This window comes from Salmo salar, chromosome ssa13 (genome assembly GCF_905237065.1).
Source record: "Salmo salar chromosome ssa13, Ssal_v3.1, whole genome shotgun sequence".
Lineage (NCBI taxonomy): Eukaryota > Metazoa > Chordata > Actinopteri > Salmoniformes > Salmonidae > Salmo > Salmo salar.
The window spans coordinates 52586084-52612229 of record NC_059454.1 but is presented as its reverse complement, the minus strand read 5'-3'; the positions used below and the strand labels follow the sequence as shown (position 1 = coordinate 52612229).

The window sequence follows — 26146 nt, the reverse complement described above, 5'->3', positions numbered from 1 at the left end:
GACTGGGAAACTGGTCAGAATTGAAGGAATGATGGATGGCGCTAAATACAGGGAAATTCTTGAGGGAAACCTGTTTCAGTCTTCCAGAGATTTGAGACTGGGACGGAGGTTCACCTTCCAGCAGGACAATGACCCTAAGCATACCGCTAAAGCAACACTCGAGTGGTTTTAGGGGAAACATTTAAATATCTTGGAATGGCCTAGTCAAAGCCCAGACCTCAATCCAATTGAGAATCTGTGGTATGACTTAAAGATTGTTGTACATCAGCAGAACCCATCCAACTTGAAGGAGCTGGAGCAGTTTTGCCTTGAAGAATGGGAAAACATCCCAGTGGCTAGATGCACCAAGCTTATAGAGACATACCCCAAGAGACTTGCAGCTGTAATTGCTGCAGAAGGTGGCTCCTCAAACTATTGACTTTGGGGGGGATGAATAGTTATGCACGCTCAAGTTTTCTGTTTATTTGTCTTATTTCTTGTTTGTTTCACAATAAAAAATATTTTGCACCTTCAAAGTCGTAGACATGTTGTGTAAATCAAATGATACAAACCCCCCAAAAATCAATTTAATTCCAGGTTGTAAGGCAACAAAATAGGAAAAATGCCAAGGGGGTGAATATTTTTGCAAGCCACTGTAACAGTGTGCTCTGCTAACAAAACAACAGACATCATTTAGACCAAAGGCAATAGCCATTACTGTTTCACTTTCACTGCTGACTAAGCAACTAAATGGGGTGTAGAGCAGCCTCCGAAAACATTCTGTCTAGAATAATGAATGACAGATGATGCTATCTCCTTCAATTTCCTTTCCTTTCCATGTGTTTATGAGAGGTCTCAGCTGCTCTATTTGTCTGTCTGTCTGTCTGTCTCTTTCTCTCTCTCTTACTGCTTGTATTCATTTATGACTGTTTTATTTCCTGCTTTTTATCAATTTGAGTAGTATTTACCCAAATGAAATAAATGCCCAATGCTCCTTTTCTGTCTCATTTATGTAAAAAGCACTCATATGCTTTGGAACTGGACCAAGTAGGTTAACTGGGTATGTGTACTACTAGTTTTTCTTGTCAATACAGTCTTTATAAAGCACAATGTTTTGCTCAGTGATAGTTAGCCACCTTCCTTCAGAAGTCTGAGAGAGCTCCCAGACATCAGGTGTACAACAACCCCTTCTCTCTCGCTCTAGTCTCTCTATTTTCTCTATTCACTTCCTGTTTACTACTTCCTGTTTACTGTATCATGTGACCTACATGTTGCCTCAGGTGACAGTATCATTTCTATCAGACTTTCCCTGATGTTGATATACAGTATATTCTATATCTCTGTGTTCCAAGTCAATGGGGATTGGCAAGGGGAGTCTCATGTGCCATTGTTGCATAATGAGGCTCAGTGTTTGAATATTTGAGCCAATCGGTTGTGTTGAGGTGAATGTAGAATTGCTAGGTGTTTATCACTGAAGCTCAAATCTGTCAACCCTTTGACAGTTCATCCTATACCATCAGCCTTAAACAGGTTTTTGGTTCATGAGACCTCTCCTGTCAATCGCCACATACAGGGGAATTATTGTTTCTCTCCCTTGCTGACAATTCATCAGCGCTCAGACAACTTGTGTATTTGGGAGGTTGCTCGCTCAATATTGTTCATTTTGGATACCAAACCTTTCTGGGAGATCATAGATCCAACAGAAGCTAGATAATACTGTAGTATCTCTATGGTTAGCACATGTGCAGCAGCAACTTGGGTCTTTTCTGTCTCTTCTATTTTTACATCTCGGTTTGTCCTTCTGATTCTGTCTGTAGTTTTCTTGTCCAGGGTAAATTTATATCGGCTAACACACAAAAAAACAGTGATATAAATGTTGAAACTAAATAGGACCACACACAACATTTAGTAACATTGGTATTTTAAAGGGACCCAAGCCATTTTGAATGCGAGTGCCGCATTTAATTTCCCCTTTGTATTGATATTGATATGTTCAGTACCACCCTCCCCAAGGCTCACTGTACTATTCAATTTACAAGGCTTTAAATTCACCAAGAATCACCCTTTTATTCTGCCTTAATAACAATCGCCTTGTACTAACATGGGGCACTGTAACGACCCTGGTGCATTGCTGAGCCCAAAAGGAATATGTAAGAAGTGAAAGAGGCCACAATGTGCTTTCTGAGACGGATTCAATAGCTTTCGTAAACCACAATGGGTATTGTTCTCTTGTTGAATAATATATTTTCCAAAATGTGACTGGGGTCCCTTTAAATTTACTGACTCTATTAGTTGTTCATTCTAGCAGTGACTGCCCCACCCTCAGCTTCCCTCTTTCCAACACTCATCCGCTCTATCTGTCCATCCGTGTTCTGTCCATCTGTGTTGTGTGTGACACATCTTTCTCGCCCTCCGTTGTCCGGACATGCTCTTCTCCCTTCTTCTCGTCTGTCATATGCCAGCTCTGCCTGCTCTTCCTTCTCTCCATCCATCCCTCCATCCCTTCTTCCTTCCTTTCCTCTAGCAATTCTATCTTAACAATGGATTTCATTTTGTTTCATGAATCACTCTATTCACTTACCCAATCTTTACCCACCTCTCCCTTTTGATGCAACCATGGCTGCATTCGAACAAGCGAAAAAGACGGCAAATCATTTTAGTTTTTAGATTCATTTTTTAACCTTTAGTTTGATTTTGATTTTAAGTGTTGGTTTTGTTTGTCCATTTTCTTTAGCTTTTTTGTCGGTTTGTTGGTTTGTTTACCTTCTCCTCCTTAGTCTCTGGAAGAAGTTCGTAGCGTTGATACTAAAAGAGGTTCATTGTCTTTTTCCCATTTCGCTGCGGAGAACATTCCTTTTCTCCTTGTTTTCTTTTTTCTTCCTTTCCTTTTTTTGTTGATATTGCATACGTGTCACTGATTGAAATGGAAGGTAGGTAACGCTCTGCCTTGGCACGTGGTCTTTCTTTATGCAGAAATGAGAATGTCAGAAGCACCCTCTATCTTGATGTCAATGTTTCTTTGTCTCTCTTTCTATGATTTAACCACCAGGGAACTTTAGCTTTAGGAAGTTTATTTTATCGTTCCTTTTTTCTGTTATATTTTGCTTTTAAGATTTGGATTATAGTTTATCCTTTTTTCTCTATCCTTCTTAGATGTTCATACTGAATTCAGTCCAGTATCCCACCCTATATATATATATATCAAGAAGGCCCATTTCTTTGTATACTTCTTTCTGTTTTGGTAGAATGCATTTATTCCTGTTTGTCCAGCATCTCTCTGTTCACTTGGTGAAATAGTAACGTTTGTCTTATGATTTGATCATATTTATTTCCTTGATGGCTGTTTCTAACAACTGTCATCATCTGCGTCAGTGGTTGTGTTTGTTTTATATCTACAGCTCAGTCTTTTGTTTGTTTTGTGGAGAAGGTTTTAATATTCTTGTTGTTTTCAATGAAGAGTCCCTGTTTTAGTCATAGTTCAGCGGTCAGCGTTTACAGGGGAGAAGGTTAATGCATGCAGGAGAACTCGCTGTGTTTTGATATTTACCTGCTTTGACATTTGATCTGCCTTTATATCCCGGAGACACACACAGCCATGCAATTGCTCCACAAAAAAACATCTGCACTCCCAATACTTTGTGAAACCCCTTGCCCTGTGTACACTGCTATTACAGAATATTCCTGCGTCCTAGTTCAATGTCCTCAGCATACCTTATCTCTCAACATCGTCCACTTGCTTAAAAGCCTCCTACTGAAGTTGATCTACCAAACACATTTGTGTTTAAAATGAAGCTGTAGTTTTAAGAATCCCATCAATAAATGTCTAGAAGTACACAATATTTGCAGAGGTTCTGTTCTCACAGAGGACTGCTGCTTTTGCTCGAGTTAAATTCAACAGTACAGATTTTTTCATATGAATGGATATTATTAAAACAGAGAACTAAAACAGAGATCTCAACAGAGCCAATTAAAATGTCATATGCCTGAAGCTTACAGGGGATGCGCAACCCAACACTGACAAGAAATGCCTTGGTTTGAACAAACTGTAACCTAAAATACAGTACCTGGGAGTTGAACTCCTAAACGTAACTCTCTGGAAGCCCTAAACTTAAAGGTAGACTCAGCAAGATGACATTGCTACGAGCACCACCACAGATATTGAGATGAGCGAGATGAAAGACTTTGCTCTCACACAGTCACACACAGTATCTGCGCATGTGTACAGGTTCGCTTCACACCAAAACCTCAGAAGTTGAGCCTCTCGCTCCAACGCTCTTAGTTGTTGCAGAAATTGGTCCACTATGCTGTTTACTTTCTGCGTCTATGTCATATCGCTGAGACTACTTTTAACTCAATGGTCATTCACACAGACTGTCTGCCCTGCCCTCTGGTGGAGTGGGCTGGGCAGGAGAATTAATGATCTGGAAGACATAGCTACTCTCAGTGTGAGAGGTTCCCTGAACATTGTGGTGTGTTCCTTCCTCTTTTTCTTTTTGATTTAATTTCAGTTGATTTCCATGCATTGTCTGATGCCTCACTCAGCCAGGGAAGGGTTTTGTGTCTTTTTCTCTTGCATTTTGTGAAATCTAATGATGCACTTATGTTGCCCCACTTTTCCCTTTTCTTCATACCTTACCTACTAAAGGAGGGAATGCCACTTTATTGGTAAGTGGATGTTAACCAAAAGGGAGTTAAACAAGAGTAACAATAAAAAAATTACAAAAAATGGGTCGCTGTTCACATCTCAGCAATTGTCTACTACAGGGGAAAAAAATCCACAAAGAGAAAATTATTGAGTAGCAGACGATTAGTTTTTCTGATTCGATTTGACTCTATAATTGTTCCTTGACTATTTTATTTTGTTCCTTCCATTTCTGTGATGTTCTGTCAAGTTGTCTACTCTTTTTTTTCATATTTGTTTTTTAACCATTACTAAAACTTGAAGAAGTCCTCCTTTTCTACTCTACAAAGTCTGTAGCTCTATACTCTCTTTTCTCTCTGCTCTTTAACTTAATTTGGGTCATAATACAAATAAAAAAATCCCTTTCTCTTCTAGTTTTTTTCCGTTTATTTTCGGGATTATGATTTCTTCGACTCATTATGTTTTTGCATGCCAAGTATTGCATGCGCTGCACCATAGAGGACTGTCTATAAGCCATATCGAGAAAAAACCTAGATCTTTTCTTTTAGATGTTGACCCTCTTTTGCCAAGTACACCGTAGCGCTCAAACACTCCACTGTGACAAACTCTAAGGCCCTTTTTCTATTTTTTCCCCTTCTTTTTTTTTTTTTCTTTTGTTGGTTATCATTTCTCTACAGAAGCTGAGAATGCTGACTGCTGCTACTCCGGGAGATCAGTCGACCATGATGCAGCCTCAGCTGAGAGGAGGAGAGCACAAGACCCACAATGCCCTTTACAGGACCCCAGGAGGAGGTTCTGCAATCCAGGCTGGAGAGGCCCTACAAGGAGAGGAAAGGCAGACGATAGGGTCGTCGGGCAGACGGGGAGGTCACAGAGGTCACAGAGCTCATGGGAAGAGCTCCCATTCGCCAGCTCACAGCAGTGACTCCGCCCACTCTCAACGTAACCTGCATCCTCACAGAGGAAAAAGCTCTCACCGGAAGAAGTAAGCAGAGAGATTCGACCTTCCATACTGACATAACCTTTACCTGTTCTGTCCTTCAATCAACTAAATATAATATATTTATAAATCCCTTTTTATATCAGCAGTTGTCACAGTGCTTATACAGAAACCCAGCCTAAAACCCCAGAGAGCAAGCAATGCATATGTGGAAGCACGGTGGCTAGGAAAAACACCTTAGAAAGGCAGAAACCTATGAAGAACCCTAGAGAGGAACCAGTCTCTGAGGGGTGGCCAGTCCTCTAATCCAGGTGAAGATTATAAGAGTACATTAAGGCCAGATTGGTCTGGGACAAGTTCTAGGACAAGGTCTTCGCTCCTTCTTTTATGTCCATTGTGTTTGGTGCTTGGTTTGCTGTCCAGGGCACAGTCCTGTGCACTTCCCTCTCCACTCTCATTATCCTGGCTTGTGCTATCCTAAAATATGCTAATTAGAATGAAAACAGGCTGATCGCTTTGAGAACTAAACATCCTGTTTGGTGATCTTCTAATGTGGCACGTCACAAAAAAATTAGTGATGCATTTATTTGCCTCACTCTCCCATTTCATCATACATTACCTACTAAAGGTATCCAACAATCCTGACCCCTATCTTTCCTCTGTTATCAATAATCAATTGATACTCATTTATCCATCTACCTCAAGGACTAAAGGGGGCCACTCGTCCAAGCGGCACCACCATGGGGTTCGGGGACAGGCACATCACCAGAGCCAGTCTGGCTCCCCGGGGCGGCACCGCCACACATCTGGGTCAGGCAGGAAGAAGAGTGAGTCTCGGGGGCGCGGTAGCTTTGGGGTCCGACAGCGTAGCAGCTCCTGGAGCTCCGGACGCTCTTCATCACGCTCCGGCTCCAGAGAGAGAGGCCCCAGCAAGGCCAAGTCCCCCCACCCCCATGCCAGACAGAACAACTCCAGGTGACCGCTTACGGAAGGGTTACTTATTGGTCTATGAAGGATGGTTAACCTACCACCAAGAGGGGCCACTGGCTTTCCTGCTTACCTGACCCGGAAGGCCAGATAACACTAGTTTTGGATTAACTAGAAACTTTTGCAACTGTTCTTGCTATCCAGTGATTTATTTAGACACAAACATTACTTTTCTCATATATTCATTTTTTCTTTCCAGTACATGACAATTTGATGCGTATATTTTCCTTTCTCCACTAGGGAGAGAGACAGCCCTCACCACTCTGATGCTGACCGTGCTCGCCGTCGCTCCAGGAGCTATTCTCCCATCAGGAAGAGGAGACGAGACTCTCCCAGCTTCATGGAGGCTCGCAGGATCACCAGGTAACATAGGCTCTATCTAACCATGCTCCCTCAGTGAAAGCAGAATACAAGTGTAACACTGACATCTATGAGAGAGTTTGTCAAGGTTTCTCCCTCTCAGGTTTTCTTTCTCAACAATTTTATTGTGAATCCTCAGCATAATTACTGTAAATGTGGGGTGCTTATATGTTCTCTAATCTGACATGCCATAGTATTTAGTGTATGTGTAAATGTGAGTGTCTGTTGTATAGTACCATCCAAGTGGAACTCAACACGTTATATTATTTCAGGTGAAATGTATTTATATCACAGAAGTGTACGACCTTTATCACCGATTGAATTTGCCACAGCTGAGTTATGCCACACTGTAGCAATAATATGATTCCATTGTATTTCCCAGAATGTGTGTGTAGTGGTTTCCCATAAAATGCAGGTGAAATGTTCTGTGACACTTCTCTCTCACTCCTCCTGTACGAAGGAAGGTTCCCCCGTCTCTCCCCCCCCGAAGCCAAGACAACGGAATACTGCTGAGCTGCAGGCTAGGTTACCGTGGTAACAGTTGCCGTGCAGCATGACTCCCCTAGTCCTCCTTGCTGAAGCCTTGTGAAGCAGTTAACCAACCGAACAGACTTCCCTAGAGTAACGCTGCTCCCTCCCCTTTCCTCTCGATCTCCCTCTTTCTATCCATCTTTCTTCTTGTAAATCCACGTACACCAGCACTAGACAAACAGTCACTGATGTGCACTAATTCTGTAACACACGTTTTTGATAAAGGCGCTATCAAGGTTCGTCAAACGATGTCTGTCTGTAAACCAGAAATTGTGGTTCTATATAAATTCTTTGGGATTCTGTATTTATGATCCACAACTACCACATTTTTTTTGCAAAACATCCCCATAGGTAGTGAGCACCTTGATAGCGCTGACGTCCTGCCTCTAGATTAACTCTCCTGATTCCTGGGTGATGGCTAACCTTCAGATGATTTCCTGTCTTTTTGCGGCTAACAGCTCTCAATTTACCGACAGCAACCTCTGTGGGCACTTAAGTTGCACCTTGAGGGTGCTCACTAACAAGGCAATCTCAATGCTCCTAACCCTTTTGAAATGTGTGTATGTGTGTGTGTGTGTGTGTGTGTGTGTGTGTGTGTGTGTGTGTGTGTGTGTGTGTGTGTGTGTGTGTGTGTGTGTGTGTGTGTGTGTGTGTGTGTGTGTGCTTGCGGACTCCTACTAACTAACACATGGAGCCGCTCTCTTTCAGCACTTCTCAATTTGACTGCCGCACCGAATAACTACTATGCCACATTTCTGGCCTGCCCCTTGAAGACAGCTGACCCAGACCCTTTTGGTTGACCTCTATTATGATCCAAACATGACCCTCTCATGATCTTTTTATGTGATTATAACATTTGACGAAGTATAGTTGAAGTACAAAATATTTTGGGAATCAGAAAAGCATATGATAATATTGCAAACCTACAGTATTCCCATTGGAGTGTACTGTACAATGCAGAGGCATGCCAAAAGAGCAGCTCTCAGATCAGCTGTCAGAGTGGTGGTCCTCCTCACACTAACTGGTCACAAGCTTTTTATACACTGTATAACCTTCTATCCCTCTATCGTCTCCTCTCCTCAGCGCTCGGAAGCGGCCTATCCCGTACTACCGTCCAAGCCCCTCCTCCTCCAGCTCCATGTCTAGCCCCTCCCACTCGGAGAGGAGTCGCAGCCATGACAGCTACAGCAGCTACAGCCGCAGTCACAGCCGCACCAGGAGCCACAGCCGCTCCCGCAGCCGCAACCACAGCTACTACAGTCGCAGCAGCTACGAGAGCCCCGGCTTCTGAGGAGAGAGAGACAGAGAAAGAAAGGGTGGGGGGAGAAAGAGAGCGAGCGAGGGGGTTAGAGAGAGAAACAGAGAGGGAAATAGAGAGAAAGATAAGATAAATGATGTTATGTATTCTTATGTCCCTGAATGGTTCAAACACGGCCAGACCTCTGGTCCATTTTTACCCTCGGTCTCCATCTCTGTATACTTCACGTTAACCCGCGTTAACCCGCAAGTATGGGTGGCTGCTGCCCATTATGGCGACCGGAGTATGGGCATTGGGTGAAAAGAAAGCGAATAATCTAATTGGGCAGATTTGTTGCCACTCAAGACCGTTTTGCGTGGCTGATTGGGCTGCACGATGAGTCAACCAGTGCACCGGTGTTGTATCAACATGCCTGCTGACTTGAAGTGCTTCCTACTGGGTATCACGGTCGTGTCGCTGGCGGTATCTTACGTGGAAATTTTTTCACTAACGTGATTTTATTTCAAGTAGTATAGCAGCCTTCACAAGAAATAGCTAATATTGATAACCATCTAGATGTCACCTTGATACAGTCTACTACTCAATGGGAAGGGCATGAACGTCAAGAACACCGCGACACCACTACCTAGTAGGCAATATCAGGGTGACAGTCACAGTAAGCACACGTGTACAACGCATGAAGCAACAGTACACCCATCATCAATACCTTTAATCTAAAATAAACAATCGTCAGTTTTCTAACTGAAAATGTACAATTATTTGTGTAAAACTAACAGTGAAATACAACTCAGACTCAAGCAGAAGTCCAAACTCTCGCGGTATGGTAGGTCAGTGTACGGCAGTTGCGGGTAAGAAACGGAACCAAAAAAAAACGGCTCAGTCAAAACATTCTAACCTATAGCAGAGCGATTTCGACACACCCACTCCTTTCCACACGCCCACTACTTTCCTTTCGACACACCCACTCCTTTCCACACGCCCACTACTTTCCTTTCGACACACCCACTCCTTTCCACACGCCGACTACTTTCCTTTCAACACACCCACTCCTTTCCACACGCCCACTACTTTCCTTTCGACACACCCACTCCTTTCCACACGCCCACTACTTTCCTTTCGACACACCCACTCCTTTCCACACGCCCACTACTTTCCTTTCGACACACCCAGTCCTTTCCACACGCCCACTACTTTCCTTTCGACACCCCCACTCGCCCATACTCCGGTCGCTTTATTGCTACCCCTTTCTCTTAACCCGAGCCTGGATCAATGGAAGGAAGAGGGAGGTTTTTAATATTATAGCACATTCATTTGAAATATCGATTTTTTTTTTTTCACAGGTGGGAAGAAGGAAGAAAAAAAAAATAGATATTTCAAATGAATGTGCTATAATATTAAATGCAACACACTGGCAATTATTTAAAATAAAATTTCTCGGATCATGGTTTTAGAAAATAAATGATAAAGCCTAAAGAACAAGTCTGTTAGCACTTTCTCCATAATCTTCCACGGAGCAAAAGTAACCAGAAAATAAAGTTGTTATTTTATTTGATATATTCTAGCATTGGGACACTTCATGAGTTTGTGGAAGAAGAGGAAAATAAGAGACACAAATGGAAAAGAAGTCAAATTAAATCAAACAGTACTGGGCCATTTTTTCTCCAATGTCATTACATCATTTCCCCAAAGACACTAATGCTCTATTTTAGGAACTTGAGAGATCAAGAGAAGCGATAAAGAACAAAACAAAAGTCGGCTGACAATTTAGCACACAGAAGGGAACTGATATATGTTTTGCTTAAAGGTTGTAGCATATATGTCAGGATATATAAATGATTCTAAACTGTAAGTTCTGGCTTGTAAACTATGCACTGTATATTCCATGTGATTTTGAAGAGGCTTGTTATTTGATGGTGACTTAGTATGATGATGCACCAGGAAGGAGGAAGGCTGCTGCTTGTACCAGAGAGCCCTGCTGGCTGCCACTACAGGTCCCAGGGTGCATCTGTCACGGACACTACAGTACTACAGGTCCCAGGGTGCATCTGTCCCTGTCACTAAAGTACTACAGCTCCCAGGGTGAATCTGTCATCTCTCCGCCCATTCTGATCTGTATTGTATGTGACATACCGGACCTGTAATTACACACAAAGGCAAGAAGGGATATAAAAAACAATGTATTATGATGTACTTTTCCTCTCTTCCCTATTCCACTATTTATTGTGTTCAAACTATTAAAGCTGCAATATGTACATTTTGGGGCGGCCTGACCAAATACACATAGAAATGTGAGTTATAGATCTGTCATTCTCATTGAAAGCTTGTCTAAGAACCAGTAGATCTGTTCTATGTGCGCTATTTCTATTATTCCCGTTCTTAGGTTTCGTTTTTGCATCTTTTACTTTCGGTTTGTACACCAGCTTCAAACGGCTGAAAATACAATGTTTTGGGTTATTGACAATATATTTCACAGCGGTTTAGCTGTTACAATGATTCTCTACACTATGCATTGCGTGTTTTGTCACATAAACTGAAATTAGTCGAACTATTAGAATTTCTGCATACTGCACCTTTAATGTAGATACTACTGTACCTCTTCTGCAATGACCAATGAGGTGAAGTCGCTCTGTAAAGATGCCCTTTCTTAAGATACTTCAGAAACCTTCTGCAAAAGCATCCATGTATTCTTGTGGTTCTATATTTTATCCACAGCTCTTTATTACATTATTTATTCCAATTATCTATTAAGTTATTTATTGTTTATTTATTTGATTATTTATTTGTTTTGTCTCATCAAATGTTTTTAAAGTAATTTGAAGAATCGTGTCATTGAGATACTAATATATCATGGGAGAATTGCTGCAAATGTATGTATTCTCATCTTTGAATATACAGTATGCCCATTGATGTTTTAACCCAAATCCTTTTTATTTGTGATGAAAGCTTCTGCTTCCTTTAAGAATAGGGGAGGGAGCTGAGTTGGCGGTAGCTTGTTTCTATGGCGGTGTTCCCTTACCTGATGTATTTTATAATGCTCTTACACAGGGTTCATTACAGTAATGGAACAGTCCACAGAGACCATGTATTAAAAGTTTGTGTTGATGCAATCTGTTATTCTTCTGCCTGTCTGTTTCCTGGTGCAGGGGATACATAGTTAAAGTTACGTAGAGGGGCTGTTACTCTGCAGGGCTCCAAAGGTCCACTTCTACCAACTCCTTCTGTCCAAAACGTTGATCAGGCCTGGATTATCTCCCTCCAGACATAGACGTGTTGATTGGGCTAGTTTGTTGTTGGTCTAACCAATCACATTGCCCCTACTGTAACAGGCTGGCCCTATCCCCTGCACCCTGCTTCTACCAGAGGTGTCCTAGTAACTGGCTCTGACCTGGCATGAGGTCTCAGACAGAGGGTCTACTCATTTTGCAAGCCGGTGGTCAGCTAAACTACGTACGCAGCAAATGCCCCTGCTTTCAAAACGCTGGAACCCAGACACAGGTAGTCCCACAAGAAGCCCATCATGTACCCTGCCTCAGTTTATTACTCTGTGCTGATAGGACAGCTGCTGGTGATGATGCAATCAGGGAACCCCTTCAGTCTTCCTTCCCATTCGTCAAGCCTCCTGTCACTCATGCAGTGTTACATTAAAAATGTAACCAGAGTTACTGTAACCTAGTATGATATTAAACAAAACCTGTTCCGATATTAAGAGTACAGCGCTAAACCTTTGGATTGTATAAAAGTAATTTAGTTGTAGTGTAAAAGTTATTATACAGGACAATAAATATAAACCAAAAATGAGCTACTTGTGTTGTCTTTCGATAGATACTCTTTTTGACATGGGAATAACATGTTGTCACTGAGGTCTACACGATGTTCATACTGTAATATGTGCATGTGCAATTTGTAGGTACCACCAACAGAGGTTACTAATGTAAATGTTTACTTTATTTCATAGTGATACTGGAAACCTCTGGCCTGAGAGAAAAGGACTGAAATATTCTGTAACCTGGTGTACTTTTCCAACTCCCTGTTTATCTTTCCTCCCAAGTCCATAAATTCAACCTATGTTATGTAACCTGTGAATATATGATGAATACAGGCAGCATCGCTCCCAGGAAATTACAACGTTATTGTTGTATCTGTCTGAGTCTGAGGCACAGTCTGATGAATGAATGAAAATGCATTAACCTTAACCTGAACCACAACCATAACCCTAGGCTCTGTACTTTTGATCTATACAACAACAGGTATCGTTTGACATGAGTTGGCAAATAAAAAAAAGCCAGCTCATGTATGTTCAACCATGCACTGCACTCTTGAGTCCGAGTTAAACCTGTGTGCTTGATTTATCTTGCCTGGCAAATGAAGTGTGTACTTTTGGAACTATTCCATTGGTTTCATTGTGCCAAACCAAATACACATTGAGAATTTCAAATATTTGGACTGTGCATTCAACTCAGTCTAGTCTGAGTTAATGTGATGGAATATTGACTCCCATCCAGTGCTGCTCTTTGGAAGAGACACAAGGCAATATTACCCCCTCAATAAAACCCTCAAATAAGATGGATGAACTGTCAAGTTAGTGGTAGTGCTGATTCAGCAAAGACGAATACCTAGCTGTGCAGTACAGTATGCCAACGACCCATCCCATCCCTAGGTCCATGAGTTTATGGAAATAGTACAGTAACATGTAGACCCATAGTGATGTAAAGACTGCCAGGCTCACACAAGTATGAGGTCCACCCAAGCAGTAGCTCCAATTTTACACAGTAAATCAAGGCGACATTTAAGAGTTAAACATTTAAGAGTTAAATTGACTATACTGGAGTTATTTTAACTCAACAGAGTGATACTCTCCCCAGAGTTAGTGTTGATAACTGGAGTTGATTGGGACTGAGTACTTTTAACCAATAAGAGTAACCAGAGACAGAGAGTTAAATCTATGGCAGATGTCATATAGAGATTGGATGTCACATTGCAAGCTACCATAATGTGACACGTTAAGAAATATGCAAATGAAACTTAAACACCATTATACCTCAAATGGGACCATATTAACCCCAAATTAGCGCTGCATTTGACTCCATAGGAGTTGAATTAGCTCTTGCGATTTTACTGTGAGAGTAAACAATTAACTCTAGAACACTGATCAACACTACAGGGAGTTTAAAAAGGAAAAGTTATTTTCAATTAATACTGTACAGAGTGAAACGCAATGATGCAGAGTTAAATATCAAGACTAAATTGAGAGAATGCAACTCAGAAAAAATGACTGTTGCCAGAGTACATTTTACTATTTTTAGACTGGGACTAAAATGTTATCTGTGGCATAATTCTATTTTCTTCAATCAGACGTGGCGCTGCATCTCTGATGTTACCTGTACAGGAGCAGTATTGATACCATGGACTAAATGGACATTAGTCCTAACATTTATCCACATTTTCTGAAATCAATATAATGTAAGCTGAGCATTAAAAGGTGCATACCAAAACCAAGTCCTTGTTCAAGATTGGTAAAAAATAATTATTGGAGCCAAAATAGCACAGGGCATAGAGACAGCAGTGGAACAGATGTGAAACTAAACAGGGTGTCCATGAGATTAGTGGGATGCCATTCTGTAGGTGACTTTGCTATCAGAAATAGGAAGGAGATATAGGATCTACATCAGTATCAACCCCTGTCTAAATAAGCTCTGGTTCCATGCCTCTATATCAGGAGTAACTCATATCACACCAAATACCTCCATGTTTGTGTGCAGTCTCTGTGTGTTTTCGCGGGTTTGTGGGTGTGTACTTTATGCAAGCATGCTTGAGTGTGGGTGTGTGTTGTCAGTGGTGTCTGTGTTGTGTTTTGCTTGTCCGAGCTCCTAGGATTATAGTGTGCATTCTAATAGCACGTATGTGGCTGGTTGGCTTGTCACATAATGCCCTGTCCTCTACCAGCCTGTGTGTTAGAAACAGCATACTTATGTCTCCCCTCTATGCAGGGGGGCTCTAGTTCTGCTGAGCAGGGCTGTCTGCTTTACAACAGACTCTCAGATTCCTCTAGCCCTGTGTCATGGCTAGGATGGGCTCAGAGGGGGATTACAATTGGGAGGAAGGGCGGAGGAGGGGGTGAAACGGAGTGCTGGGCAGTTGTTAGAGGGGTAGTGGGGTAAAGGGGAGGGCCTTTGCACTGGTGTGGCACACCCCGTCATTGTCCCCAGGCTTTGGGAGTTGCAGATAGCATATGAACACGTCATATGCCATGACAATTTTAGGGGGAATAAGAGGAAATTAGCCTTAAAACTGCTAAATGTTATCTCCGCCTCATGGCAAAATGTGTAGAATAGCAGGAAATGACCTCTAAAACAGTAACATTTTCTCTCTAAGCCTCATGGCAAGTATGTAAAATAGCATGAGATTAGCTATAAAATCCCAGCGAAACTGCTCTACGCCACTGCCTTGGACATGGATTCCATTTTAGTGCTACGTCTGCCACGAATAGACCTAGTTCATTCTATAAATATCTGTCCTGGGAGGGGGAGGCAGATGGGGTGTGAAGGGAGGGTCAGTGACAGTGTTGACTAAAAGTGGGCGGTGGCTGTGTGTATAAAAGCCCTCTGCCGAGGAGCAGACGGTACTTTCGGTGGAAGTTTGAGAGACACCAACCAAAGGCATCTACAGCCAGCCAGCTTCACAGCTCTACTACTGCAACAGTACTAGTCCTCTTCTTCCAGAAAACATGACAGAGAGACGCATCCCCTTCAGCCTGCTCCGCACCCCTAGCTGGGACCCCTACAGGGACTGGTACCAGGGCAACCGACTCTTCGACCAGTCCTTCGGTATGCCTGCCCACGCAGAGGGGTTACCCTCCTTCTCCAGCACCCACTGGCCTGGATACATGCGCCCCGCCCTCGGCCACGACCTGTCCTCTGCCGGCTTCATGTCCTCTATGATGCCCCACCAGCAGAGTGCAATGATGCCCTTAGTCCCAATGATGCCCCAAGCCCCAATGATGGTCCAGGCCCCCATGATGGCCCAGGCTGGGGCAGCATCGTACGCCCGCGCCCTCTCCCGCCAGCTCAGCACTGGCATGTCTGAGATCAAGCAGACCCAGGAAGCCTGGAAGGTCACTCTGGACGTCAACCACTTCTCCCCTGAAGAGTTGGTGGTCAGGACCAAGGATGGCGTGGTAGAGATCACTGGTAATAAACTCATATCTCTATCTGGCTTTGGCTCTGTCTTTGTTTCTGGCTCTGTGTCTGGCTTTGGCTCTGTCTCTAGCGCTGTCTCTGTCTGTATCTTTCTCTCTCTATAGTTGTGTTTACACAGGCAGCACAATTTAACTAAATTCTCTCACTAATTGGTCGTTTGACCAATATGATCATCGCTGAAAAAGAACTGATGAGAAAATATCTGATGTGATTGGTCAAACGATCAGAATTAGGCTGCTTCTGTCTCACTGGCTCTGTCTCTGTCTGTCTCTTTCTTTCTGTGTGTGTCTCTGGCTCTTGCTTTGTCTCTGGCTCTCCCTTTCTCTGTATCTGTCTCTTTCTCTCCCTGTGTCTATGTGTCTGTCTCTGTAGACAAAATCAGTATAACTTTGTAGCTACCACAGTACATTCAATTGACTTCATAATATGCAGAATTTGTTTATGTGCATCAAAACATTTTATTTTATTAGAATGAATACAGCATCTGTGTCTAGTGGAGCTGGTTTCTGTTTTGCATCTCTTAGCATCATAATGTTTTATTTAACCTTTATTTAACCAGGTTAGTCTCGTTGAGATAAAAATCAATTTTTCAAGAGAGACCTGGACCTGGACCTAATGAGTTTTAGTGGGTATATGTTACACATGCATTTAACGATGAATGAGGCACATGAGATGTCTCACTTACTAAATACTACTAAGCACACTGTAGTGTTTCACTTGTCATAGTAAGTGAGTTGTTGCTGTGACATGGAGGACAGTGAGAGTAACACTTGTTGTAGCCCTGTGTTGATTGTTTTATGTGAAGGGCTTAGCCCAAAGTCACATCACATAACATCACAATATATTACACAGCCATGGTCTTTGTAGACCTGAGGGTGGGAGGGAGGGGAAGATGGACAGAGGGAGAGAGGGGTTGGGGGCTGCTGGAACAGAGCCCATAGATTCCTGATTCATTATTCACATTACAACAACAGAGATATGTATTGAACTGTACACTAGTGGAAGTAGACCATTACAACAACAGAGATATGTATTGAACTGTACACTAGTGGAAGAAGACCATTACAACAACAGAGATATGTATTGAACTGTACACTAGTGGAAGTAGACCATTACAACAACAGAGATATGTATTGAACTGTACACTAGTGGAAGCAGACCATTACAACAACAGAGATATGTATTGAACTGTACACTAGTGGAAGTAGACCATTACAACAGAGATATGTATTGAACTGTACACTAGTGGAAGTAGACCATTACAACAACAGAGATATGTATTGAACTGTACACTAGTGGAAGAAGACCATTACAACAACAGAGATATGTATTGAACTGTACACTAGTGGAAGTAGACCATTACAACAACAGAGATATGTATTGAACTGTACACTAGTGGAAGTAGACCATTACAACAACAGAGATATGTATTGAACTGTACACTAGTGGAAGTAGACCATTACAACAACAGAGATATGTATTGAACTGTACACTAGTGGAAGAAGACCATTACAACAACATCAAGTGGGTTTAACGTTATGTCCAAACCCATTTTATTGTGTTACATATGCTAGTTTTGAGTAGACTATTACAACAATAACATTGTTTTATAGTGGGGACTTGGGCAGTATGTCCAAACTGTAAGCTAGACTTACAATAAGTCGCCTAGTGGTTAAGAGCGTTGGGCCAGTAATTGAAAGGTTGCTGGTTTGAATCTCTGAAGCCGACTAGGTAAAACATCTGTGCCCTTGAGCAAGGTACTTAACCCTAGTTGCTCCCGTAAGTCGCTCTGGATAAGAGTGTCTGCTAAATGAATAAAATGTAATAAGGACCCTGTATTGTATGGTGAAGTATAACATACCCTGTTAGGGTTAGGGTGTACAAACTGTAGATTGGACTTAAAATAACACTTTTTCATCTTGACATTGAATATCTTCCCTTACTTACTTGTTGGTTAGTCTGGAGCAGAAAGCACTTTCAAGGACCTGTATTAATAATGTCGGAGAATAGTTAATGGTATCATCAAATCCATGAGAGAACCCAGACCCTCTCTGGTGCCATATCCACTCAGAGAGAGAGAGAGAGAGAGAGAGAGAGAGGGAGGGAGAGAGAGCGATGGAGAGAGAGAGAAAGAGAGAGAGAAAGAGAGAGAGAGAGAAAGAGAGATAGAAAGAGAGAGAGAGAGAAAGAGAGAGAGAGAGAAAGAGAGAGAGAGAGAGAGAAAGAGAGAGAGAGGAGGAAATTTATCCGTGACTCACTCTCGCTGTGTCTCTGATCTGCTACTTTAAATGGGCTGCTGGTCCAGTTCCAGAGCATATTCTTGTTCTCTCCTCCTCTAGCGGCAGACGGTTATGATCAACAAAGCTCTGACACTGGGAATGAACACTGCATCCTTGTATAGTTGCTTATAACACTTGCACACTTCTCATGTTCCTATCAAAGCTGAGAAAGTGGTGTGGCTGTTTATCAGTGTTGTAGTCCTGCAGGAAAGGGGACTGGTCCCTGTGGCAAACTCCTATTATCAGATCAGCTGTTGTCATAACATAATCATAACAAAAAGATATGCTGTCAGTATTTCAAGCCTGGCATGTGTATTTGTAGGGACCTGGTGAGAGACATAGAGATATATACCAGTTGGCACATACACTCAGTGGACAGTTTATTAGGTTCAAGGAAATGGATTGCTCCTACTGACAATGAGTCACGTGGCTGTGGCTTGCTATATAAAGCAAGCAGACAGCAGGGGCGAAAATCTGATATGAACTTTGGAGGGGACAATTACATTACATTTTCTCAAGAGCAATTCCTGAGGGGGACACCAAAAGTAGTGCTGTAACACATAGCCTATGTTTAATATGGTAAATGTATATTGAGGAACCAAAGAAATAAGGTGTTTGCCGTACTCCTAATTACCGGTACCCAAAACTACACAACTAATCACAACAGCAATACCATTGCCTTTAACAAATCTTAGTTCAGTCACCAGTTTAAGTTGAGAGTGGGGGTATCCATGGCATTTTCCAAATATGTTCCTATTTTACAAGTAAAAAAAATTGAGAACCTTTCATAATGTTGCCAAACAAAGACTCAACAAACTTACCTGAGACTCCCTGTCTCTGCCAGTCTGTCCCTGCATATCTGTCCCCAACTCTGCTGTCTGTGTGCCATCTGTTGCCTGCTCTGCCTAATGACATCATTGTGAAACATTTCCATTAGAATTTCATTTCTTTCTTATGAACATTTTATCAACTAGTCTTTGAGATATTAGGCTACTAGGGTTCTTACTTTGCGTTTTGGTGTACTGAAAAATGCTCTGATGTCCGTCTTTTTTCTGCCATTTTTCTACCTGGTTGGCTACACACACAATATGTAGGTTATTTACAGTAGGAGATGGGCATCTATCATCTTATCTTCTATCATTCTATATGGGCTTCGATCTAAAAGGTAGCTAGCAAATGTGAAACGGATTGCAGTGACAAGAGTTGACAGCTGTATGAGTTCACCATTTACACAACATATGCTGCAACCTTTTGTAATTTTAATCGTTTGTTTCATATTGGCTGGCTTCTAACAATAGCTGAATTTGCAAAGCTAGCGAGCACCAATTCAGTGGTGTTTGCTATAATCTTTGCTACCCGGGTTAAATAAAGGTGAAATAAAATATATAAATAAAAGTTCCCTTGCGACAATTTAGCTTTTGCAACGAGACCATTAAATATATTTAAAACAATGGTAGAAGAGAGTGTAGTTCTGTTCAGTTTATCGCTAACCTTATCACAGCACTAACTTACATGCATGCTGATCTTGGAATAAACTGACGATAGCAAAGATTCCATCTTTGACGAGGCCACATAAATGGAATAGGTACTAGCTAGCTTAATAGTTAATATTTGCGCGCTAGCTCTGCATATTCAGCTAGTGTGTGTGCGCGATTGACTGGATTAACCTCACGTCAGTTACGTAGCAAGCTAAGGAACTGGCAGTGGATCAAACCATTGTGAGGCAAAGGGTGAGGGGGTCGCAATCTTTTGAAACTTAAAAACGCGCTATTAAGTGTCTATAATCAGCACAATTGCTTTCATTGCGTATTATTAAATTATTTAAATTACATAGTTATGTTTCAGTGATATATTGGGGGGGGACAAATCATATTTTTCCCAGGATGGGGGGGTCGTGTCCCCCCCCCCGTCCCCCCCCCGTGATTTCCGCCCCTGGCAGACAGGCATCGAGGCATTCAGTTACTGTTCACTGAATGTTAGAATGGGCAAAATGAATGACCTAAGCGACTTTCAATGTGGTATGATCATCGGTGCCAGGCACGCTGGAAAACGGTCGCCCTCCTGGGTGTCACGGCTGTTTGAATGATCGGACCAACGCGCAGCATGGTTGTGGTTCCACATAGTTATTAAATGTGAAACTGAATGCAATACACTTAAATACTTGAAAATACAAAAGCAACATACCGTGATGCAGAGAGGAAAACACACTACTCAAAAGATAATCACCCACAAAAACAGGTGGGACAAACATCAACTTAAATAGGACCTCCAATTAGAGACAACGACAACCGGCTGTCTCTAATTGGAGGTCATGCCAAACAAAAACCATCATAGAAATACAAAACTAGAAACTGAACATAGAAATAGAAAAACAGACAAACACCCCCTGTCACGCTCTGACCTACTCTACCATAGAAAATAACAACTTACTATGGCCAGGACGTGACACTGGGCTTTTCACGCACGTCAGTGTCTAGGGTTTACCGAGAATGGTACAACAAACAAAAAACATACAGTCAGCGGCAGTCCTGTGGGCGAAAACAGCTCATTGATGAGAGAGGTCAAAGGAGAATGGCAAGAATTGTGCAAGTTAAGAAGCACAATACAACAGTGGTGTGCAGAATAGCATCAAGGAATGCACAACTCAATCCTTGTCACGGATGGGCAATTGCAGCAGACGACCACACCGGGTTCCACTCATATCAGCTAAAAACAAGAAGAAGAAGCTCCAGTGGGCACTCGATCACCAATACTGGACAATTGAGGAGTGGAAAAACATTGCCTGGTCCAATGGATCCCGGTTCCTGTTGGGTCATGTAGAGTCAGGATGGCAGAGTCAGGATTTGGCTTAAGCAGCATGAGTCCATGGACCCATTCTGCCTGGTGTTAACGGTACAGGCTTGTGGTGGTTGTGTACTGGTGTGGGGAATGTTCTTCTGTCATACGTTACGTCCCTTGATACCAACTGAGCAACGATTGAAAAACACAGCGTATCTGAACATTATTGCTGACCAAACCCAATAGAGCATCTTTGGGATGAGATGGAATGGGCATTTCGCAGCATGAATGTACTGCCGTCCAATCTGCAGCAACTGCGGGATGCCATCATGTCAGCATGGACCAACATCCCTGTGGAATGTTTCCGACACCTTGTAGAATCCATGCCTCAAAGAATTCAGGGTGTTCTGGATGCTAAGGGGTGTCTGACCCGGTACTAGATGGTGTGCCTAATAAATTGGCTACTGAGTGTACATCACACAGGTAACATGCTAGGGAACATGTCAAAGGGGACATGCATGTACAGTACAGACACCAGGCAGGGGGACAGGGACAGGGACATGACATCTATTCTCAGCCCCTTGTCCAACAGAAAATAAGGTTTTCCTAAAAAAACGCTCCCTTGATAGTGTTGAAGTATCAAGGAAGCTTGTGTTTTTGCACAAAATAACATTTATACACAGTGGTCATGGCACATGAAGTGACTGCAGTCCCCAGTGTGAGACAGGGCTAAGACTGACCCGTGTGTGTTTTGTGTCCACAGGCAAGCATGAGGAGAGGAAGGACGAGCATGGATTTGTGTCCAGATGCTTCACTAGGAAATACACGTAAGTAACACAACGTCATTGTCAATATTGACACATCATTGCCAATGTTAATAACGATGATACAACTCACAGTGACACTCCTATCAACGAACCTGGCAGACTGTGCAACAAATGAATAACTCATTGTTGCACAACCCGTCGTAGCAATTTTGTCACCATGCTGAAAAAGGCATCATAAAAATGTGTGTAGTGTCTCTGTCAATGACTGGCCAAAATAATGTCTCTCCCTGATTTCATCAACAAAAGTATATTTTCAGTGGAGGGTTGTTTAAAGCTATTTCAAAGCTATTCCTAAATCTTCTGCTACAGAAATTGGTTGGTTATTGTCACAGGGGTCGTTGAATGGAGACCAAGGCGCATCGTGTTGAGTGCTCATCTTCTTTATTTAACGTATAAAGTGAACACTTAAACAAAAATGAACAAAATGACACACGACAGTTCCGTAAGGTAACATTGACTATACGAAAAACAACCACCCACAAACCCAAAGGAAAAAACAGGCTGCCTAAGTATGGCTTCCAATCAGAGACAACAAAAGACACCTGACTCTGATTGGAAACCATACTCGGCCACACATAGAAAATGAACATAGAAAATGAAAACTAGAACAAATCCCCATGAAACAAACCAACCCCAAAACACACAAAAACAACAACCCCTGCCACGCCCTGACTATACTACAATGACAAATGATCCCTTTTACTGGTCAGGACGTGACAGTTATGCTACTTCATGGCAGCTTTTGTCAGCTTTCCGTCATATTCTGCATGCTCCAGGATTAGTCCAGACGCCAGTGATACTGTTATCATGGGTCTGGTCCTGTGAGCCTCTTTTGGTTGATTGGTCAAGCCTGCAGAGGGTTGAGTGTAGCGGAAGGCTGAGCAAAGCAATACCGGCGGCGACTGACTGTGTTTGTACAGCCAGCCGTCCTCCCTCTGAGCTGAGCTGCATGGGTCTCTGTATCGCCATCCATGGGCCACTACATATACCATGACTCTGACAATCAACACTGCCCCACCGGCAGGCTGGAAAGCTTATAATAAATGAAGGTTCTATCAAATTACATTTCAAGAAAATTAAGATGTCTCAGTAAAGTATTTTATAGGCAGCATCCAAATAGAAGCCTTCCTTACTTGCTTAGGCTCATACTCCCCCTGGAGCATAAGCCATCGATAACAGCTTTCCAGCGTGTCTGGTCTTGTACAGTAACGACTGTGCTGTTATCTCTCATCCCTGCATCCAGACTGCCCCCTAGTGCTGAAGCTGAATTTATACACCAGTGATTCTGAATAAAGTTGATATCAAATTACATTAAAGATACTGTATATTGCGAGATAAAAGCACTGTCTGCCTCAGTAAAGTATTTTTGTACTCTATAGTAGCCTGACTGTGATGTTACCTTCCCTCACTGGTCCAGACTTCCCCCTATGGCTGACGCTGAGAAGGTGACGTCCACCTTGTCTCCTGAGGGAGTGCTGACCGTGGAGACTACTCTGAACAGGCAGGCCATCAAGGCTGCAGAGATCTCCATCCCTGTCACCATGGGCAGCAGCAAGACCAAGCCCTACGACATGACGACGAGGAAGGGAAGTGGCAATGGGCACCATTATGATGAGCATCATGAAGAGAAGGAAGAAGAGGAGTGAAACTCCAAACATAAACACACTCACACACACATAGTAGACACAGATGAAATGGTTAGACAGAAAGAGGGAAGATAGGCAAAACTGTGATAATTCCACACGTATTGTATAGTTACAGTAGGCTCTGGAAATGCATCTATGATGTTATACGTTTCACGTGTGCTCACACTAACACCACTTGCCTGCTCTATTCCACACTGCAGTAATTACTATCTGCATTTGAGTCAAGCAACAACAACAAAAACAGTTACACACACACATACACACACAATCCTCATTCCTATTATGCGCTTGCTAGGAACTGAAAACGATTAGATCTGCAAACAGTGACTGCAGCCCTGCTGTTGCATCATCATTCTGTGCTTGCTGCTCTCTCTCTCTCTCTCTCTCTCTCTCTCTCGCTCTCTCTCTCTCTCTCTCTCTCTCGCTCTCTCTCTCTCTCTCTCTCTCTCTCTCTCTCTCTCTCTCTCTCTCTCTCTCTCTCTCTCTCTCCTTACAGACATTAACACAGCCAAGAAGAGCCAGGACACCAGTGATTCTGTAGCCTAGTCCTAGATAATTTTGTTGACAATGGAATTGGAAAGACTGCACATACTGATCTGGACCAGGCTAGTGATACACACAGAACACCAAAGAACCAATGGGCCAGCACAGCACAGAAATTCTATTCATTCTTTTTCTATGATTTCACCATCCTCTGACTGTTACTGGCCAATCACTGTTGTTAAAATATGGTATTTAATACTGGTCTGTACTGTAGTTGCATTTGGAAAGCTGTACCCACGTATAATGGTGAGTAAAGAAAAATCCTAATAGCTTGGGCCTCCTTTATCTGTTATCTCTTCTATTTAGGTAAGATGCGATCTGAGTGATGTAGCACAATTATTAACATGTTGTTTTGAATAATATGATATCAATTATGTCATATTTGTTTGTGGCGGTGGCATCAGTAGCATCTGACAATCTACCATGTGTTAGTCTGAAGATAAATACTGTAGAGAGAACGAGCGAAAGGAGCGATAGATATCAGGTAGATAGATGGCCAGACCGGAGATTGAGCAACACTGCTGTAAATCACATCCCAATACACATGATGGGGTGTGATGATCACTGACTGTGTCACACTTTGTCACACACCTGTTTCCATGGTTGCAGGTACAGTAGAGGACTCACACGAAGTGCTGATCAGACCACTATGGAGAAACCCAGGACTGGCATTAGAAAAGGATATTGTGAGAGGAAGTGTTAAAATCCCTACCGTCACTGTTCCTACATGGTTATACCATGCCTTAGTACACACACACACACACACACACACACACACACATACTGTCCCCTCCAGCAGCATGCTATTACCTAATGCCATCTACTGAAGTTCCTGTGTATAACTCAAAATGTCAGTCTATGCTATAGATTTGCCATTCTGACATTTTCCCTGCGAGGCTGAATTAACTTACTACTACAGTTGTTTGGTTTTCTCCAACCTTCATTGCAGTTGGAAAGGTCTGTCTGAGTTGGAGGTGTAGTAGAAAGAGGCTAGTTGTTGTTTATTTCCAACTTTCATTCTCTTCCAGTTGAAACCCAGGCAGTGTACTAATGCACATGCACACTAGCTCTCCTCTCTTTCTATTTATAGAGGAAGAGGACTGCTTTCTATTCTCCGGGCTTCCGGCAACTTCTCTGACTACACTAGGAAGAAATCTGATGAGCACCAGGATTTTTTTTCTTTCCCTATTGAGTGAAAAGTTGTTGTTGGCCAGGCATTGGCATCTTGACCACACACCAGGGTTGGGCGGTATTCAGATGTTCATACCATCCTACCATTTCTGTACCATACCGGGGTATACAGTATTAACGGAAGTGCACACAAATGGCTCTATTTCGAAAAAACGAAACAATTTAGACATCAGGGATTTTGCAATGAGTAGGTCCAGAGACATGTTGGACAAAACCCACTGAGTCGATGATGGCTCCGAACTCAGTGAGGAACGCTGTATATGGCGCAGGAGGCCTGTAAACAGTAGCTATAAAAAGTGATTGAGTAGGCTGCATAGATTTTATGACTGGAAGCTCAGAAGACGAAAACGCAGTTACTTTTGTTTTGGTAAATTGAAATTGGCTATCGTAAATGTTAGCAACACCTCTGCCTTTGCGGCATGCGCAGGGGATATGGTCACTAGTGTAACCAGGAGGAGAGGCCTCATTTAACACAGTAAATTCAACAGGCTTAAGCCATGTTTCAGTCAGGCCAATCACATTAAGATTATGATCAGTGATTAGTTCATTGACTATGACTGCCTTGGAAGTGAGGGATCTAACATTAAGTAGCCCCATTTTTAGATGTGAGATATCACAATCTCTTAAATAATAACAGGAATGGAGGAGGTCTTTATTCCAGTGAGATTGCTAAAGGGAACACTGCCATGTTTTGTTTGCACAGACACGGTCTCAATGGAGATAGCTGAGCTGACTACACTGACTGTGCTAGAGGTTATAATTAACTAATTAATTAACTTAAGCAGTGGTGTAGCATGCAGCCCTGAGGTGAGGGTCAACCATGTTATGGTCAACCATGTTAATTTATTAGGCACTTACTATAGTCATTTTATAGTAATTTTAACCTCTTGAGATGGGAAAACATGTTTTTTAGGAAGTTGAAGACGTGCTCTTTATGATCATGTTAAAATTAGGTGAAATCAAACGTTTTTTGGGGACCAAGTTTTACT

General features: G+C 42.4%; 2 protein-coding genes across 3 annotated transcripts in view; both read left to right on the top strand.

The window, feature by feature from the left end:
* LOC106567404 (serine/arginine repetitive matrix protein 3) overlaps nt 1–12495 on the top strand; it is a 168588-nt gene extending 156093 nt beyond the window's left edge. The window contains exons 11-14 of one of the 2 annotated variants that reach the window (XM_045693381.1): nt 5302–5606; nt 6267–6536; nt 6789–6911; nt 8523–12495. In XM_045693381.1, coding sequence (XP_045549337.1) covers nt 5302–5606; nt 6267–6536; nt 6789–6911; nt 8523–8730 — 906 coding nt within the window. In that variant the 3' untranslated portion in view covers nt 8731–12495. Of the gene's footprint in view, nt 1–5298; nt 5607–6266; nt 6537–6788; nt 6912–8522 lie in introns of both variants that reach the window. The other variant, XM_014136599.2, reaches the window with a different exon arrangement.
* A 2811-nt stretch (nt 12496–15306) lies between these two features.
* Nucleotides 15307–24235, top strand: LOC106567403 (heat shock protein beta-1). The gene is made up of 3 exons (XM_014136598.2): nt 15307–15884; nt 21714–21777; nt 23195–24235. Exons 1-3 carry the CDS (start codon nt 15422–15424, stop codon nt 23421–23423), a joined length of 756 nt encoding a protein of 251 aa, XP_013992073.1. The 5' UTR covers nt 15307–15421; the 3' UTR covers nt 23424–24235.
* Nucleotides 24236–26146: the final 1911 nt, after the last annotated feature.